General features: G+C 46.6%; 1 protein-coding gene across 1 annotated transcript in view; it reads right to left on the bottom strand.

Moving 5' to 3' along the window:
* LOC311226412 (uncharacterized protein) overlaps window positions 1-8721 on the bottom strand; it is a gene marked incomplete at both ends in the record, with an annotated part of 44154 nt that extends 35433 nt beyond the window's left edge. The window contains 2 exons of the mRNA XM_084311838.1: window positions 4019-4151; window positions 6370-8721. Of these exons, the coding sequence (XP_084167964.1) occupies window positions 4019-4151; window positions 6370-8721 (2485 nt within the window). The remainder of the gene's footprint in view (window positions 1-4018; window positions 4152-6369) is intronic.
* Between the last annotated feature and the right edge of the window lie 10946 nt (window positions 8722-19667).

The raw sequence follows: 19667 nt of genomic DNA, 5'->3' as shown, positions 1-19667 counted from the left end.
AGAAAGAAAGAAAGAAAGAAAGAAAGAAAGAAAGAAAGAAAGAAAGAAAGAAAGAAAGAAAGAAAGAAAGAAAGAAAGAAAGAAAGAAAGAAAGAAAGGAAAGAACAAAGGAAAAAAGAAAGGAAATACAAAAATATAATTGCAGTGAACTAATCCATTCTACAGTAGAGAGAGCAGTTTGCTCAAAAGGAGCAAAAAAAAAAAAAAAAAAGTCTGGCAAATTAGACAAATGAGGTTGACTAATCCCCAATCACATGTTAACTAATTAGATTTGAAGACAAATCTCAGCTAAAGCCTAGAACGTAAACGAAACACTACCCAGTCTAATACATGTGTGTTATTCCAACGGCCTTATAGGTCAATCCTATCAATATCTGAACACGAAGGACTCTCCCAGAGGGTTGTGAAAAGATGATTCTAGCAGACACAATGTGTCAAAGAGACCATCGAGAGTTCGGGGCGGGGGGTGTATTCCCACCAGGTCACGACGAGCAAACGGTAGAGTAAAACTGCCTAGACTCCACAGTGGGAATGGTAGTCTTATGGGAACGGTAGTCTTCTATGGGACTAAAATAGTCTAGTAGTGTTTATATTTACATTTATAGTAAGGGGACATTGTCCAATGAAAAAGACAAATAAGTAGGGATGTCCGATATTATCGGCCGATAAATTAAAAAAATCGCATTAAAATGTGATATCGGAAAATATCGGTATCGTTTTTTTTTTTTTACATTTCTATAACCTTTATTTACCCAGGCAAGCAAGTAAGAACAAATTCAGATTTTATTTATTGTCAAAAGTATGCATAATGTTGTGTTAATTCCACAACAGGAGATATGTAATGTTAATTACCTGAAATTATAAAAAAAATTGGGGGGGGGTCGGGGGGGGGGGGGGGGACCCTGCATATATCAGTATCGGTATCAGAAATTAAGAGTTGGACAATATCGGTATGGGTAAAAAAGCCAATATTGAGCATCCCTACAAATAAGTGTCGTTGTCCCGTTTACAATTATTTTGAAGCGTCAGTAGTAATTATCAGCGAATAATCGATACTTCATTCTTCTTCAAAGTTTCAACGTGGTGGGTAAATGAGAGCTACAGGTTCTCATGACTAAATCAGGGAAGGGGAGGAACTAAGGCACGGAACTCTGGCTAATTCAGTCACCAGCTCTGGGAAAATAACCAGAGAAGGGACTCAAATGAAAATAGCTTATACGTACCTTATTAGGCATATTTGATTGAGCAGCAGATTTTCCATGTTTATAGGGTCATTTTCAACTCATTCAGCTTTTTTGAAGAAGGGATTTTGGTTATATTTTGGAGTGCATACTGATGATGTAGTTCACCCCTTTTTGATAGTTTACAAAATACAAACAATGAAGGTAAGCTACAGTAGGCTAACGATTTGGCTAGTTACCATTTTTATTTACAATATTGAAATTTACATTCCTGACATTTAACCCTTTCACTACCACACTACAGAAGGTTAACCTTTCACTACCGCACTACAGAAGGTTAACCATCTATAGTGTGGTAGTGAAAGGGTTAACAGTCTGTAGTGTGGTAATGAAAGGGTTAACCTTCTGTATTGTCGCAGTGAAAGGGTTAACCATTTGTTAGTGTGGCAGTGAAAGGGTTAAACTGCTTCCCAACATCGCCTCCCAATTAATTTTCCTGCCCAGTCTTCCCTCTTCCCCAAATTCCAACCTTTTTGACAAAATTGCCCGAGAAGAACGGACTTTCAAAATAAATGTTGACGTATTATTTCTATAAGCTATTATTATTTTTTTATTATGTTGATGATTAGTAGGTTCATTCTTGGGAGTGGAACAAAAAAAAAGCAAACAATGAAGCATTCAAATCTTAGAATTTGGTATTGAACACCATGACAACGATTGAAGCTTTGAAGCCTTCAGGTCAGCCCTAAGCAGGCACTTCTACAAGATTTACGAGGCTCCAGAAGGGAGGGGAGGGGGGGGGGGGGTGGGGTCTGACCTTGAACTTACATAACCCTCTAGACCCGCCAATCAAAATGTGGCAGACGTAACCACTTCAGTTTGGAGAACTGGCGCAAGGACTTCATGGACTTGCTATCAATGGAACAGGCTGCTCCCGTTCTTCAAGAGAGTGATCGGCCCGATGGCCTTCGAGGTCCCTGGAACTTTATATCACTATCTGGAATATGTTTGTGTACTACTGAACCTTTGTAACACTCTGCAACCCCCCCTCACCCCCTTATTATTATTATTATTATTATAAAAAGAAGAAAAAAAATGTGGCAGACGAACAATGTCGGCAGTGCGCATGCTTATCAATACACACGTTCAGCCAGAGGGACACGAGAGCTGATCAGACGCATCTCAGAACAGATTATAGTAATCACATATACAGTGGCGTAGCCTTCGCTACACCAGTCACCAGAAATCAGAGAACTAAGACTTTAACATGTGATGTCATCAGGGGGAGGGTGGGGGGGGGGGGACCTAACCCATAAGGTATGTTTTCTGGTTCAACAGTGAGGACACTATTGTAGAACTCGGCAAATTTGTTGGGAAAAGAAAAAACCCAAATAATCCACAAATCAGTCCCATTCATCTTTTACGAGATTTTACACGTCGATTGCAGCAAGGTTTTGGCGCATTATTTCTCTGGTCTGTGGCTTTATAGGAGCGAGTGGTTCATGTTTCCAATAGATGATATTTTCATGGCATCAAGGCCACACAGAACTGGGTGTAGGACACGTGTTGGCATGTGGTACTCCAATTACTGACACAGACTGACGGTATTGTCTTCCTCCAGGGCTAAAACATGGTGCCCACTCAATACCCATTACTGATGAGCCACTAACCCAGTTCGTAGGCACCCTGAAGACACGAGAGAGAGAGACACACACACACACACACACTAGGGATGGGTATCGAATCCGGTACTTTTAAAGGTATCGACCGAATCACGTCGGTACTACAGAGTACCGATTCACGTGAGATCCACCGGTGCCACATTTCGGTAATGCAAAAATAAATAATACAGTATATCGTGACAGATCTACTCCCCCCCTCCTTGGGATATGTAAGGGAAGGAAGATATATCCGTCACGTGGGTAGAGGATTAGGACTGATGTAGCACACCTGCACAGCATTTAGGCACATTCACATCACACACATGATTGCACCGATATAGTACACCTGCACATAATTAGTAGAGACACACCCCACGTGCAAGTATCTCACCCAGTACATTAACCAGGGGAGGGACATTTACATTACATTTACATTTTACATTTAGTCATTTAGCTGACGCTTTTATCCAAAGCGACTTACAAGTTCTGTACGACAAGCCATCAGGAAGGGCACAACTCTATCAGCTGAGCAACAATGTTCATCAAAGTGTTGAGTGCTACAGTGTAGGTTAGTTTATTAGGACAAGTGCATGACAGTACGGTTAGTTAGGGTTAGATTTTTTTATTGTTTTTTTTTTAATTCAGATTTCCCTTACTCTCCTCCCGACTGTCTCCCCTACTCACTCCCGTATTTGTTATCCGTTACTTGTGGTTTTATGTTCCTGTGTATTCTTATTGTTCTCCGTTTCCCTGTGGTTCCATGTTTCTTTGTTTTCTTTGTTTCTTTTTTGCCTATTGTCAGAGACTTTGGGTCTTTGCAAAGCGCTATACAAAATAAATGAATTATTATTATTATTATTATTATTAACGTTTGCACGCACAATACACGCTTACCTAGGATTTGACTTGATTCAACAACAAAGCAGTCGGGGCAATGGCAACTGTGGTTACACTTTACAAATTGTTCTAAATAAATAATAATGATAATAAATTATTTGAAGTTTGGATTTTTTTTTACAACTGAGGTAGGTAGATAAAAAAAATTTAGACTAAAGTACTGAAAAAAGGTAGCGTTGGGTACCGGTATAGATTCACAGGTACCGGTATCGGTTAAAATGTGAACGGTACCCAACCCTAACACACACACACACACACACACGGAGCGAGACAACCAACCCTTCTCGATCTCCACGGAGATGACGTCCATCTTGTCCACCCTCTTCTCCAGCTCGTACTCGGCCGAGGCGGACACCGGGTCGATGTCGTCGTTCCGCCGGTCGTACTCTTCATTGGAGTAGGAGGAGAACACCTGGACGAGAAGACGGACATGATTCAGAATCACACTTTGTTCACTAAACGCGTGTTGTACATTGTGCAGACGACTAGTTTATTTAAAATCACTGTACCATTGTGTTTGCGATATGCACTTATGCAGAAGGCCCTCTTTAAATCTAGTGTTTACTAAGAGATGTGCTCGTCATTCTTCAGGAAATGATTCATGCATTGGAGAAAAAACCCACAAAAAGACTAATTGACTAATAAATTATTGGTGTAGGTGCCTAAATGGCTAGTTTGATAAATAAGAATAATTTCAGCTCATGAGAAAGTATTTGACATTTAGTTCATGGCGTTTAAAATGAATTAATAAATAGATAAATAGATAAGACAGTATTTACAGTACAGTACAGAAGTTAAAATGTGATGACAGGGACTTTTATTTTGACATGATAACTTTATTTACCGTCAGATGTTGTATTGTGGTCAGAATTGTTTAGAAGGAAGATACGCCAGATTGTACCGGCAGTCAGGCCAAGTGGTGAGAGAGTGGAGCCAGACAGTTTTTAGACCCCTCTCCCTGGATTAACTTTATCCATCTCGCTCTATAAGTTTAGGAAACGTGAAAGTGTATATAGACACCCGATTTGGATATTAAACAGTGTTCTTATCAGTTTTGGATTATGGTGATGTGATTTATAGGCATGCTGCAGCATCAACTCTTAAACTTCTGGATTCTGCATATATCACTCAGCTCTTAGGTTTATTACTGGTGACAGATATGATACTCACCATTGTGTCCTGTATGATAGGGTGGGTTGGCCTTCTCTTACAGAAAGGCGCAACAAACACTGGTATTTATTTATTTATTTTTAAAGCCCTTATTGGTAAACAACCCGGTTATAACTCTTCACTGTTAGATTGGAATATTGGAACCTATTCAACTCGACCGAATGACTGGATGGTTCTGAGGGTCCCTCAAGTTTGTTCTGATCTAGTCAGATTTTTACTTTGATGCCTCTAAACTCATGGAATGTCCTCCAACTCTCTCTGAAATTGGAGGTTCTCCCGTCCCTTGGAATGTTTAAACGTATGATTTCAGACCATTAACTGTTTTAACTGATCTTTTTAAATGATTGAAAAAGTTAAAAAAATTTACTCTGGTGTTTAATTTTCTGTGAATATTGCTTGTATTATGTACCGTTTACATTTTGTACAATTGTCGTTTCTGTAAATGAGGGAAACCTCAGAAGCTTAAGATTTTAAATAAAGGTTGAAATGAAAAATAAAAAAATAAAAAAGTATTGACTGACAACAGGGCCTCGGAGCAGACGATAAGTACGACTCGACACACAAACACCACATATGGACATCAGTCATTCTTGCAGCATGGCATATTAAGTACTGTGCATATTGCTTGAACATGAGCCGTTTTATGACAAAATGACGTCAGCGCAGGGCTTTAAAAACCGATGCCAAAAAACGATGGGACTTCTTCAACCAATCATATTTCCATTTTCCAGCGTCCTATGGTCCGTCTGTACTCCGCAGAGAAGCAGACGGGGGGATAAAAGAGCCATCTGCAGTTATTGACACAAAGACCCACTGTTTATGTTGGCAGGTCCTACAGTGGCCATACAGAGAGAGAGAGAGAGAGAGAGAGAGAGATGCGAGTTAATTCCATAAAACTGGCTAGCTGCATACTTGCACTATTACTGGGTGAGGGAGACTTGGACAGAAAACCCCCCTCTCTCTCTCTCTTCACACACAGCTGCTGTTGCCACTACCCATGCCACCATGACACTACAGTTTGTCAAAAATGTGTCAACAGATTCATATTCATAATGTAACACCCCCCCCCCCCACACACACACAGGGAGAGGAATGTTTAAGTTGCGGTTGCCTCACGGCGACTCTAAGGTGAGAGTATACCCGACAGAGCGGAGCGTGTGAGATCTTGCCTGCATGACCTCCTCCTCCTCCCCTAGTGGAAAACATGGCTTTGGGGCTCACAACACTTTCCTTTTATGGATTCAAATACCAGCTGGGACTGACAAGCCATGCAAATCCATATTTGTACAGGAGGGAGAGGTGTAGCGTGTTCCTTTTAAATTAAGTTATTTTGGAATAGCATGAAGACCATACTACCGTCAGTAAACTGAATAAAATGGTGTGATGGAATATCCTTATCGTGCGTTGCGTTTTTTTAAAGGGTGGAAAAACGGCACATTAAAAAAGAGACATCTCCTTACTTTAATTGGTGCCGTGGAGAACGTGATCTTCCTCTTGCCCGCTTCTCCTTCCTCTTCCTCCTCCTGGTCCGACAGTTCGGGAAGGCCGGGAATCTCCTGGTATTCCAACGCCGGCGGTTCTCCTGGATCTGGGGAGCTTTCCCGATCCGTTCCGGCAGCAGGACATTCTGAATCCTCCGGACGAAATTCCAATTCCTTCTCCCGGTCGTCTACGAAAGCCCCGTTCTCGATCCCGCGGATGACGGAAGGTTCCCGGTGTTCCTCTCCCCCTCCTCCTTCCTGGTCATTTCCCACCGTATCCTCGTCGACCCGTTCTTCAAGATTCCCACCACACGCCTTCTCCACATTCTCTTCACCTTCGGCCTCTTCCTCCCGTCTCTCCGAGCCTCCATTCCCTTCTTCTTCTTCTTCTTCCTCCTCTTCGTCTTCCTTCTTGGCTTCTTCTTCCCCACTTTCAGACCATTCATTTCTTTCACCCGCTTGACATTCACTCTCCCCCTCCCTCCCCTTTTCTATTCCCTCTTGGCACAAGTTGTCCTCCTCCTCAATCCCCTCTTCCTCCATCTTCCCGCTCTCCTCCTCCTCTCCGGCTTTCTCCTCCGTCTTCCCCTTCTCTCCGCCGTCCCCCTCTTCCTGTAGAAACGTCTCCGTCCCGCCCGTGAACTGGCTGCTCTCTCCCACCGTTTGCTCCCCCCCCCCTCCGTCTCCCCCCCGGTGTTCAGCCACTTGCTGGCACTTGTCTCGTCCCGCTTCTCCTCTCCCCTCCTCGGTCGGATTCTCAACAGCGAGCGGTGTCGTCGTCGTTGTACAACTCGACTCCTCTAGCTGCCGTTCTTCCGAGGAGGGAACGCCCCCCGGTCCGTCCACTTCCACGGATCTCGGTTTGTCGGATGTTTCAACGCGTTCCAACTGGCAACAACGTTGTGCACACCTGATCCCACACTCGGGTGAAACGTCCGTATCCGACTCGAAGACATCATCCGTCAGGGCCTCCTCCTCCTCCTCTTCGGACGACGAGCCTCTTTCGTCCCATCTCCTGTCCAACTCCTCCATCTGCCGCCTCACCTCCTCCTCGTCCTCCTCGTCGCTCTCCGACGAGCCGTTCTTCACGCGCACCAGCTCTGCCCTCACGGGGTCCTCCTCCTCCGCTGGGGTCAAAGGGGTGGTCAGACGACAGGGGTCAAAGGTCAATTCTCCTCGAGTCTCCTCCTCCTCCTCCTGCTGCTGCTCCAGAGGGGAGAGGGATTGTGACGACGTGCTTACGGTGGAGGGAGGAGGGCACGTCGTGGCTACTTGGCTCAGGGCACTCGACGGTGCGGGAAAAGACAGAGGCCCCTCTGCCTCCGCCACGTTCGCCATCATCATGGCGTCGCCCATCGGGCTGCTCGACGGAAGCGCACTAGGGAGGTCCTCCGCTGATGGAAGGGTATCCGAGCACGTCGTGGGAGGCTCGGCGCCCGGTGAGACGATGCACCCGCTGGGCACGCTTGAGGGTTCGCCTCGCTCCTCTTCGCTCTCCACTCGACAACGACCCTCCTCCTCCTCCTCTCTTCTCGCCGGCGAACACTCGTCTTCCGGTTTCCCCGGCCGGCTCGTTCCCTTCTCCTTCTCCTCTTCCCTCCCCCCCCCCTCCTCCGCCGCCGCGGCCGCACCCCTGCTGCCGCTCCGGCTCCGGCTCCCCCCCCCCCTGGCGGAGACGACGACCTTCGAACCGTCCCGACCGCCGCCGCCGCCACCGACGACCTCCGACACCTTGGTCTCGAACAGCCTCCGGGTCACGGAGAACTTCTGAGCCAGGGCGGCTCGGTCCATCTCGGCGATCTCCTCCGCTCTGGACGCTTTGTGCGGCACGGAGGAGGATTCTAGACCGGAGACGACGACGACGCTCGGAACAGGGGCGGTACCGACGAGAAGGGGGCACTTAATGGACCGGTGCGGAGAGGCGGGGTGAGGAGGCTGTAGGTGAGGAGGCTGGGGAGACGGGAGGAGGAGGAGGAGGGGCGTGGAGGTGCTGCTAACCGACAGCGCTCCTCCGCCCTCTGGTACCCGCTGCTGCTGGCTGTCCATCTGGAGAAAGATGTTCTCTCTGATCTTCGTCCCCCTGGCGCTGACGACCCTCCCCCGAGCGGCCGCGGCGCCGCCGCCGTCGGTCTGCGACATCGCCGGGTCAGACCGGCTGGACGGGAACCCGGCAGGGGTTAGAGGAGAAGCGTGTTGTTGGGAGGATAGCTTGGCGCTCGGCTGCAGGATGGCCGCGGCGTCGAAGGAGCATTTGATGGTGTGGAAGTCGGCCTTGTAAGTTATCCTGTGAGGGGAGGCACTGCGGCGGCCTTTACTGTCCGTCCGCATCATTATCTGGGAATTCTCCCCCCGGGGAGGGAAGGACTCAAAGAGTGGATGAAACGTCTTTATGGTGAAAGAAGCACTTGGGGGAGGATGTTAAGAGCTCTGTGGACGTGGAGCACAGCTACTACAGGGTTGGACTTCAGGGGTTCCTGGTGGTGTGGTGGTGGAATGTTATCATAAGGCAAACAATGCAGCATTGGCTGTTGCTGGAGACTATAGCCCGGGCTGGTGTTGAAACTAAGCAGAGATATTACTGCATTATTATGAAGAGCATGTGATAAAGGAACAAGGCGCAAACCATCATCATGCTGGTGATTCTCTCTCGGTCTGAGCTACACTTCAGGCTCCAATTTTCTCTGAGTTGTATTCATCACCATAATCACAGATCGTTTCCTAGAAGAGATTGACAACAAGGTAAATAGGATTAGGGGGGTATGAATGAATGAACGAATGAAAACTGCAGAATGGGTACAATACAGTACGGCTCAATACATACATGTATACATGTATGTCCCTATGCCATAAATGTCATATATGTGTTGTGTTATGTATGTCATAAATGTCAATATGAATTGAAAATGGGGGACCCTGATGTAAACAAGACAAAAGTCTTTCTCTGGTCTGCATCCCCCGTACTGTATTGTACCCTTTCTGCAATCTGTTAAATAAAGTTTTCATTCATTCATTCATTCATTCACATACAGTACGGGGGTTACATTCATTAATTGGGGTTAATTGGCAATGCCGCCCCGAGCAAACTGCGAGGAAACACAAGATAATTCAATGTGCGACTATTGAAACTATATCTGGCGCAGTCATAATAATAAGAATAATGATACAATCATCGAGTCACCAAACACTCACCTTGCAATTCGTAGACGAGCAAAAGTTATTATTATGTGTATCGGAATTCTCCCAAAAGGTATCCAAGAAAAGACTTGACACAAACAAACACCGGACATCTATTTCCCACTTTGGTTTTGCGACAACAATGCGCGCTCCCGAACAAACTCACCTGGCGCGCTCGACCGACGACAACCTATTTGATCGTGCACGAGTAATTGCGCGCGCTGGCTGCCAAGAACACCCCCCCCCCCACCCCCCCTTGGCCGACTTGACCAACTAGAATACACTTTCTTTCCCACAAAGTCAAGACTCCAACAACCCCCATGATCCATCTCGGTCTGTCATCAGCTCATGCTCACAGCTCCCTCACTGTGCTAATAGCAGGCAGATGGCGACTCTTGTCTCTAAATACCATAAGTGGATTATCTCATAGAAGTAATCCTATGTAAACTACCCCGTCACTGTGCAACACACGGGGGTGTGAGGTGATGACATAGGGGTAAGTGGTCTAAAACTGAAATGTTGTTATTATGATTTACAGAAGGATATTAGAGAAGCCAATTATTACATGTGGTGTGTATAATACTGACAACATTATACTGTACACACAACCACACAAGGGGTATAGAGAATGCTCACAGTCGGGTTGCTGTATCACAGGCTATTATTGCAGTGGCATCATGACCTGAGGATTTTCAGGATACAGTCCCATGGATAACATGATATTTATGTTTTCTGGTCGTTATTATAGGTTGACCGGTGCACAGTAACCCACTTCATTAACCTCTCGTGTAAACAATACATCCCTGCAGCGTTTTAGACTATACCATTAGAGGTTGTATCGCAAGCTATACGGCATAATAAGAATATGGCACCTTACCTTTCACCAGCAGCAGCATCCTCCTCACGGTTAGCGGCGGCGGAGGTGATATCATCAGCCTTGAAGCTGCTATCATCCACAGACATTAGAGAGGCTTTTCTGGATGCAGACAGAGAGGTACAGTGGGGGTCTGAGTGTGTTGTTGTTGGTGCTTCTGACAGGTATGGCAGCCTGCGTGTCTGTGTGTGTGCGTGTGTGTGTGTGTGTGTGCGTGTCTGTGTGTGTGTGTGCGTGTGTGTGTGTGTGTGTGTGTGTGTGCGTGTGTGTGGTGCGAGTGACAGCTGTGATGCACTAACTTCCGATGCATGTGTATCTCCTGCAGGTGCACTGTGTTTAATGCCGATGACACCAACTATATGCAGCGCCTGCCCACTGCTGGCTTGTGTGGCAGGCAGACAGACAGACAGGCAGACAGACAGACAGACAGACGGGACCGGACCGGACCGAACCGAGCTGATCCATGCAGAGCAGGGAGAGTGGTTCCGCTCGCTGTGGCCTGGATCCAAGCCCATACTCCCAGGTGGCTCAGGGACCTAGATGGTATAAATAACTTAACCAATCACAAAGCCTCCCACTGAATGAGGCTAACGGAGAGAGAGGGAGGGGAGGAGGGGAGAGTGAATTGAGAGAGATGTGTGGATAGGTGGGGGGGGTTATGATGAGAAAGTGAGTGTATGAGAAAGTTATAGGGAAGTAGAGAAGACTGGAAGATATGGAAACGATTTCTATAATCACAATAGTATTCCTATTTATGGCCCCTGTAAATGTCCTAACCCAACCCAATGTACAGTAAATGACCAAGTATGGTTGTCAATATTCCAATGTACAGTTTTGCTTGTACAGTTGTACAGTGTCCCACCCCACCCACCCAACCACCTCCAATGTACAGTCCCCCCCCCCCACCCCCTCCTACCCTCCAATGTACAGTTTCTACGTCAAATGTATACTCTCTTTTCTAGACTCTTTTGGTATCACAAACAGTACTCTATTTGCAAATCTGATATGTTATAAATGTATAGATGTAGCAGTACTGTCTATCTGTATGTCATGTATGTCATATATGTTATGATGAATTGAAAATGGGGGACCCTGATGTAAACAAGACGAAAGTCTTTCTCTGGTCTGCATCCCCTTAACAATTGTATGTATTGAGCTGTACTGTACCCATTCTGCAATCTGTTAATAAAGTTTTCAATCAATCAATCAATGGTAGTATAACTATTTGACGGTATAGTCTGTATATTTGGAATGCAATCGTCACAGTGCAACCCTGACGCGGTCTGTTCTCATTCAATTTCCATCAAAGTCTTAAAGGAACACTCCAACATTTTGGGAAATTGGCTTATTTGCCATCTACCCTGGAGTTAGACAAGAAGATGCATACCTTTTTCTTCTCTGTGCATGCAGTAGGAGTAGGAAGACACGCACCGTTAGCCTAGCTTAGCGTCAGTCACTGGAAGTAGGTTCCTCCATTAGCCTAGTTCCCAACATCTTCCTACTTCTCCTACTGCATGCACAGAGAAGAAAAATGTATGTATCTTCTTGTCTAACTCCAGGGTTCCCAAAATGTTGGATTGTTAAGATACATAACATTTTCTTCTCTGTGCATGCAGTAGGAGTAGGAAGACGTTGGGAACTAGGCTAATGGAGGAACCTACTTCCAGTGACTGACGCTAAGCTAGGCTAACGGTGCGTGTCTTCCTACTCCTACTGCATGCACACAGAGAAGAAAAAGGTATGTATCTTCTTGTCTAACTCCAGGGTAGATGGCAAATAAGCTAATTTCCCAAAATGTTGTAGTATTCCTTTAATAGTGTAAACAACTAACGAGTCGGACGCAGTCAACCAGCACATACTAACAGGTCTGACCCTTTAGCTCAGCTGGTTAGTGCGGCCGCCTGTGTATCCTATGGTCCCAGGTTCAAATCCACTCGGTTACATTGGTGACAGTGGTGGGATCTCACTGCCCTGTGAATCTGTATCCAGGTTCATGTAGCAATGGGGGTGGGTTCTCAGTGCCTTCTTAACCCCTGGAAAAGTGTGCGCGTGGACGAAAGAACGTGCAAGGACACACTTCCTGGGGGGAGGACGACTGTAAACTATACTAACAAGTCGGTGACAGTCAACCGGCACCTGCTAACGGGTCTGACCCTTTATCTCAGCTGGTTAGTGCGGCGGCCGCCTGTGGATCCCATGGTCCCGGGTTAAAATCCACTCGGTTACAATAACACTGCAGCAGTATGCACTTTGGCATTGATCAGCCTGGCAGCTGAGGGGAAGAAACTCAGTCTGGGACGAGCTTTCACAGCCTTCGGGATCCTCAGCCTTCTCCCAGACGGTATTGTAAAAAGAAATAAACAGGACGGTCGATCTGAAAGAGGTTGGAGAGAAGGTGCAGTAAGTCGCGGAGAGCGTCGTGGAGAGGAACGGGAGAGCGGGAGTCAGAAGGAACATTGCTATTTTCATACTCAATGAAATTAATACTGTTGGAGAGACGAGTGACGGAACTGAGAGGCTTTTCTCCGACCTGCTACTCAAGTACCAGCAGCATGTCACCTTGATTTTATATCACACATGCACGTACAGAGAGAGAGAGAGAGAGAGAGAGAGAGAGAGAGAGAGAGAGAGAGAGAGAGAGAGAGAGAGAGAGAGAGAGAGAGAGAGAGGGGGGGGGGGTGAGAGACAGAGGGAGGGAGAGAGATAGAGGGGTGAGAGAGGGAAGGAGAGAATGAATGAGAGAGGGGGAGAGAGAGAATAATTGTGAGTTTATCAGTGTCATTCTGTAAGACTGGCTGGCGGCACTATTACTGGGTGAGAGACACAGCTGTTGCCAGCAACCATGCCAGTTTGTGTTGACAGATTTATATGTAATATGTAACATACACACTACCAGCCACCCACTTTGTTTTGGTGTGGAATTTGTGGGTGTGTGTGTGTTAAGGGGAATGAGCTCATTGAGAGCCAGTCCAGCACTCACCTCTCTTTTAGTGTTAGCCAGCATCATCTATGACAACGACAATGACAACAACAACAACAGCAACAACAACAACAACAACAACAACAACAACAACCTGAGCCCTTGCCAACCTAGAGCTGTACATGCCTGGTTACCACAATGGACTAGCCTATCCTTGAATTAACTAGCCTATACTTGAATGAACTAGCCCATACTTGAATTAACTAGCCTATACTTGAATTAACTAGCCTATACTTGAATGAACTAGCCCATACTTGAATTAACTAGCCTATACTTGAATTAACTAGCCTATACTTGAATGAACTAGCCCATACTTGAATTAACTAGCCTATACTTGAATTAACTAGCCTATGCTTCGATGATTAACGTAAGGTTATGAATATAACCAAGTTCTATGAATACTGGTGATGCTCAGCGTCATCTGCACTAACCTCACTTCGTGCATATGCACTGAATAAAAATCCACAATGTACCTTTACATACCAACATTCGTCTGGCCACACCCCATCCGCTACCTTCATAAGCAGGTGTGTGGCCACACACTCGCCTCCTTCCCAATCTTTCACCACAAGGCGAGATCAAAGGCTGCAGTGGCGTCCCGACGCTGAGCGTCACCAGTATTCATAGAACTTGGTTATATTCATAACCTTACGTTCTATTTGGGGGCGGCTACGTGGCGTAGTGGGCAAGGCGCTCGCCACGAATGCGGAGACGCTGGGCTCGCCTGTTCGAGCCCAGCGCTCCACATTGCTTTCAGTTTAGCTGGTCCTTCATACTAATACACATTGGCCGTATTAGGGGGTGGGAAACTGATGGGTGGGGATCGGGCGTTGTGGACAGCGACTCCTACAGGTCGGTTGGTGCGCCTGCGCAGTAGAATCAGGAAGTGTCGGGGGCAGCGTGAGCCTCCCACGCGTTACTCCTCGCCACTGAGAGATCGAGCTGCGCAGGTGAAAAGATGCGACTGCTGTTACCTCAAGTACCGGAGGGGACTTGTGCTATGTATGACTTAGTCCACATTGCAGCCGGCTTGTGGGAGGCAAGAAACAGCGTTCGTGACAGGGGAGGGTTGAATTGGATGATACGAAAAATTGGGATGGGAGAAAAAATATAGAAAATGGGAGAAAAAGTGGATAAAAAAAAAACCTTACGTTCTATTTCATACTGGCTGCCGCTCAGCGCCATCTGCACAACGGGAGCTGAGCGGGAGCCTGAAGCTCGACAAATGTACCCCACTGAGGCCCCCCACAACCATCAGAACCGGGGAGGACCGAGCCCCCCGACCCTCCCTAATGGAGGATACCCCCCCTATTGGAGGACGGGAGGGAGACGGATCCGACCGTGCGAAGAGAAACTCGAGCAACTCAACGCACAGGGTGAGCAGACCGTGGCTTGACCCCACGACTACTCACACGCACAACCCGCATGCCACCAGGGAACGAACGGAAGGAACAAACCTTGTTACCGCCCCCAAAAACACGTGGTCGAGAGCAAACTCAACCCTGTGGCAAGGCCGTAGCAGCGGAGTGCGAAGGAAGACCCAAACCCACTGAAGGGACTGGATCCCCCGGAAAAAGGGGGCCCGGAGAGGTCAACGACGCCACAGCATCAAGACCTCACCAGGCGGTCACTTAGTGACACCGCCCCCCACATCGCCAGTGTATTCGGACAGGGCCCCTCCAAGAGCGGGCCCTTCCCCCCACTAGTACGCCGCCTGGCACACTGACCCTGACAACTCAGGCAGTCAGCATGGCCGTAACTCGAAGCACACAAAAGGCTACCCTACAGCGGAAGCAGGCAGCGCACCGGGGAGACGACCCCAGAGGGGGTCGATCCCTCAAACCAGGCACCAGGCGTTTGACCCGAGCCTGGAGCACTGCGGACGAGACAGGCGCCAAAGGGGCCAACTGAAAACAGCACCCCGGCGAAAGGGGCGTATGCTGGCATTGTTGCGCACCATGACAAAGCCTCCACCAAAAAAAACCCGACCCAGAGGCAGAGAAGGCTGACACGATTGGCAGACGTCATGAACGTGCAGGGGCACACTCAACCGGGTAACCCGGGAGTTGACTCTGCTCCAACACACCAGGGAATCAACCACCCTCTTGGTACCACATGCGGTGGTTGTTCCTATAACCCCTCAAGAAAAAACTCCAAAACACACCTGCGGGTATACACTGGCTATACCGCAGTACAAGTGTTTCAGTTTTCAAAAAGGGGTTATTCCAGGCCTACGGGTCAACGAAACACAACTTTGGACCGGGCCCAGCGGCCCGGGAAGCACACAGGGATGCCAGAGGAGGTCCAGAAGACCACCCCAACAGCCCCCTCTTCGCCATGCGTAAGAGAGGAGCGAAAAGAATGGAGAACCAGCCCCTTCACGATAGCGCAGGGTACAACATGTACCCAACAAAGGGCCTCCATAACGCCCAACCCTGTGACACCCGGGCCGACCCGGCATTTTTCCCCCCGAAAAAAGAACAAGTCCCTCAGGGTACCAGAACAGCAGATCTGCGTCCCCGGCGGACAACGGGTTAACTGACCTGGACCAGCGTGACCAGAACCAGTCCCGTGCCCTAACCACGCCGACATCCCCACTCTAAGAGAGGGGGTAGGTACGTGTGTCGATCTAAAAACATGAAAAGAGGGCGCCACCCAGACGGTCCCATTCGTACCGCGCTCAGTGGCCCACCCCAAGGGTGTGAGACCCCTCTACCTATGTTTTGATCTATTCCGTTAACATCCCCCAAATATGAACGAGAATTCGTCGAGACCTACTAACAGGCGCTCGGAAGAGAAAACCTCCATCCCAGTTGCCCTATAAAAACGCCGTTTTAATAATGAGCAACCAAGGCGTACCAGCCTCATGCGTGATTCTTATCAGAAACACCCCGAGCCAGCACTATGTACGCGTCGAGACCCAAACACATCAATGGATAGTCCAACCAGACACCAGACATTGGTCCTTCAAGTCGCCTGGGAGAACGACAAGGAGTTGTCGTGCTTCATATCCTTCCCTCTTTTTATTAAAAAGAAAGAAACAGACTGACATGAATCCCACGTGACGCGGCTGAGGGTCAAAATTAGGGATGCACCGATATGAAAATTGGCCACCGATACCGATTGTTCAACTAACACAATCGGCCGATACCGATACCGATAGTTGTGGCAAAAAATAAGTATTTGTAATTTCTTTAAATTTTCTTTTTTTTATATCTTTTTTTTAATTTGTTTAATGAAACTACGATCTATAAAAGTGAGATGCGGGCGGCTACGTGGCGTAGTGGGCAAGGCGCTCGCCACGAATGCGGAGACGCTGGGCTCGCCTGTTCGAGCCCAGCGCTCCACATTGCTTTCAGTTTAGCTGGTCGTTCATACTAATACACATTGGCCGTATTAGGGGGTGGGAAACTGATGGGTGGGGATCGGGCGTTGGGGACAGCGACTCCTACAGGTCGGTTGGTGCGCCTGCGCAGTAGAATCAGGAAGTGTCGGGGGCAGCGTGAGCCTCCCACGCGTTACTCCTCGCCACTGAGAGATCGAGCTGCGCAGGTGAAAAGATGCGACTGCTGTTACCTCAAGTACCGGAGGGGACTTGTGCTATGTATGACTTAGTCCACATTGCAGCCGGCTTGTGGGAGGCAAGAAACAGCGTTCGTGACAGGGGAGGGTTGAATTGGATGATACGAAATTGGGATGGGGGAAAAATATAGAGAAAATGGGAGAAAAAGTGGATAAAAAAAGAAGTGAGATGCAAGCAAAATATGTACACTAAAATACCAAGTTTCCCACAGCAGAACTCTAAACCCTCTAAAATATTGAAATCAAATCGAGTTTTATTGTCACATACACAATCATACACCTCTTGAAGCAGGATGCTTGCATGCTGTGGAATGGAAATGTTAGAGATGAGAAGAGATACAAGATGTGTGTTGTTGTAGAGTGCATGAGCAACTCCATAACTCTCTATCTCCCTGTTTTGTTTTCTAGGATAAATTACCACTATAATGACGTGCGTGCGTGTGTCCAGTCTGAGGTTTGTGAGCAGCAGTCGTGACAGCAAGGCCCGAATCTAGCACTACCAACAACAGGAGTGTAAGACTGGACCTTTACCCTCTACCTGGACATATTATAGGCCTATAATAATAAAAAAAATTGTGGAATGCAATTGCTTGCCTTGTATTTTTTCTACTGTTGACCAAACTTCTTTCTTGGCTTAATTGAGTCGTTTCTGGCATGATTGATATTTAGATTAGATTAGATTCAACTGTATTGACATTTGCACAGACTACAAGTACTGAAACAACGAAAGACATTTAATCCAGTTTAGCATTGAACCAGAAGTGCAAAAGAAGCGGTGCAGTGCAGTGTAATTTTACTTGCATATTATGTATGATATATAAATAGAATAAACGGTAAAGGTAGGTATATGAATGTGCTAAGATATACAGTATGAACATTATTAACAGAATGAACAGTATGAAAAGAGTAGTATGAATACGCTAAGATATATACAGTGTGAACAGCATTTAAGTTAGTCATGGATGTATTATAAGAGCTTTTATAATACATCAATGGTTAAAGTATGAAATGTAAATGCTAAGAAATGCAGAGTAAACAGCTTGGTATGATATTCACTGCATTTCCATATTCACTTTGTGCATGTATGAATGTCTTATAGATAGCATTAAGATGTGTGTATTTATGACCATAGAAGCACAAGAAAAATATGAATGCATACATACTGTAAATGTTACAGTATGTAACGTTAGCCTATGCATTAATATTTTTTGTAACTTATCCTAGGTTATGGGACAGTCCACAGAAAAACTGACTAATGCTGTCTCTCTGCCACTACCCTGAAATGCTATTATATATATTGAATATAAAGTGTTGTCAACATATAACTGTAATGTGGGCTGATTAATACAATTATGCTTGAGTGATATGCCGTGATATGGCTAATGTAAAAGAATAGTCATCAGTAGCTATAGTAACGTTCGAAATTGCCGTCATCGCCTAGTGATATAAAGTAATATAATGTAAATATTAAAGTAGCAGACATGTAAATGATATAACGCAACAGTGATCAATGCACATTGTGTTAATAAGTACCAAAAATTGCTGTAACAGTAGTAGTTCTGCCGTTCTGTCCCGCTGAAATCAAGTTGACAGCGCTCAGTGCAAAAACAAATTGGAACTAAGGGAGCTGCGTGAACCACGTGATCGCCTGGTGGCGAGATCAAAGCGTGTCGCAACTCTATCTTCAACGGCTCTGGTTTCGATTTCCGAGGAGATTAGTTTAGCAACTTTAGTTAGGAAAATGCATGAAAATTCCAGCATGACCAACCTCTCCATATACTGATGATCCTCCTCTACCATGTCAGCATGACCAACCTCTCTATATACTGATGATCCTCCTCTACCATGTTAGCATGACCTACCTCTCTATATACTGATGATCCTCCTCTACCATGTCAGCATGACCAACCTCTATATACTGATGATCCTCCTCTACCATGTCAGCGTGACCAACCTCTATATACTGATGATCCTCCTCTACCATGTCAGCATGACCAACCTCTATATACTGATGATCCTCCTCTACCATGTCAGCATGACCAACCTCTATATACTGATGATCCTCCTCTACCATGTCAGCATGACCAACCTCTATATACTGATGATCCTCCTCTACCATGTCAGCATGACCAACCTCTCTATATACTGATGATCCTCCTCTACCAGCATGACCAACCTCTCCATATACTGATGATCCTCCTCTACCATGTCAGCATGACCAACCTCTCCATATACTGATGATCCTCCTCTACCATGTCAGCATGACCAACCTCTCCATATACTGATGATCCTCCTCTACCATGTCAGCATGACCAACCTCTCTATATACTGATGATCCTCCTCTACCATGTTAGCATGACCTACCTCTCTATATACTGATGATCCTCCTCTACCATGTCAGCATGACCAACCTCTCCATATACTGATGATCCTCCTCTACCAGCATGACCAACCTCTATATACCGATGATCCTCCTCTACCATGTCAGCATGACCAACCTCTCCATACCTGGACCACGGCACTGGCACCTTGGCACTGCAAGCTAATACATGTGTCCGAACTGGCTTGGACTGGTGCTTCCAGTCATCCCGATCCTCCATGCATCTGGCTAGCTCGCCGGTGCTTTCTGTTCCCACATCTCTCCTGAGTACGTCCACGTAGGTTAAC

Source organism: Notolepis coatsorum (genome assembly GCF_963971535.1).
Source record: "Notolepis coatsorum genome assembly, chromosome: 4".
Taxonomy (NCBI): Eukaryota; Metazoa; Chordata; class Actinopteri; order Aulopiformes; family Paralepididae; genus Notolepis; species Notolepis coatsorum.
The sequence above is the reverse complement of the archived record's forward strand: the minus strand, read 5'-3'. Positions and strand labels throughout refer to the sequence as shown.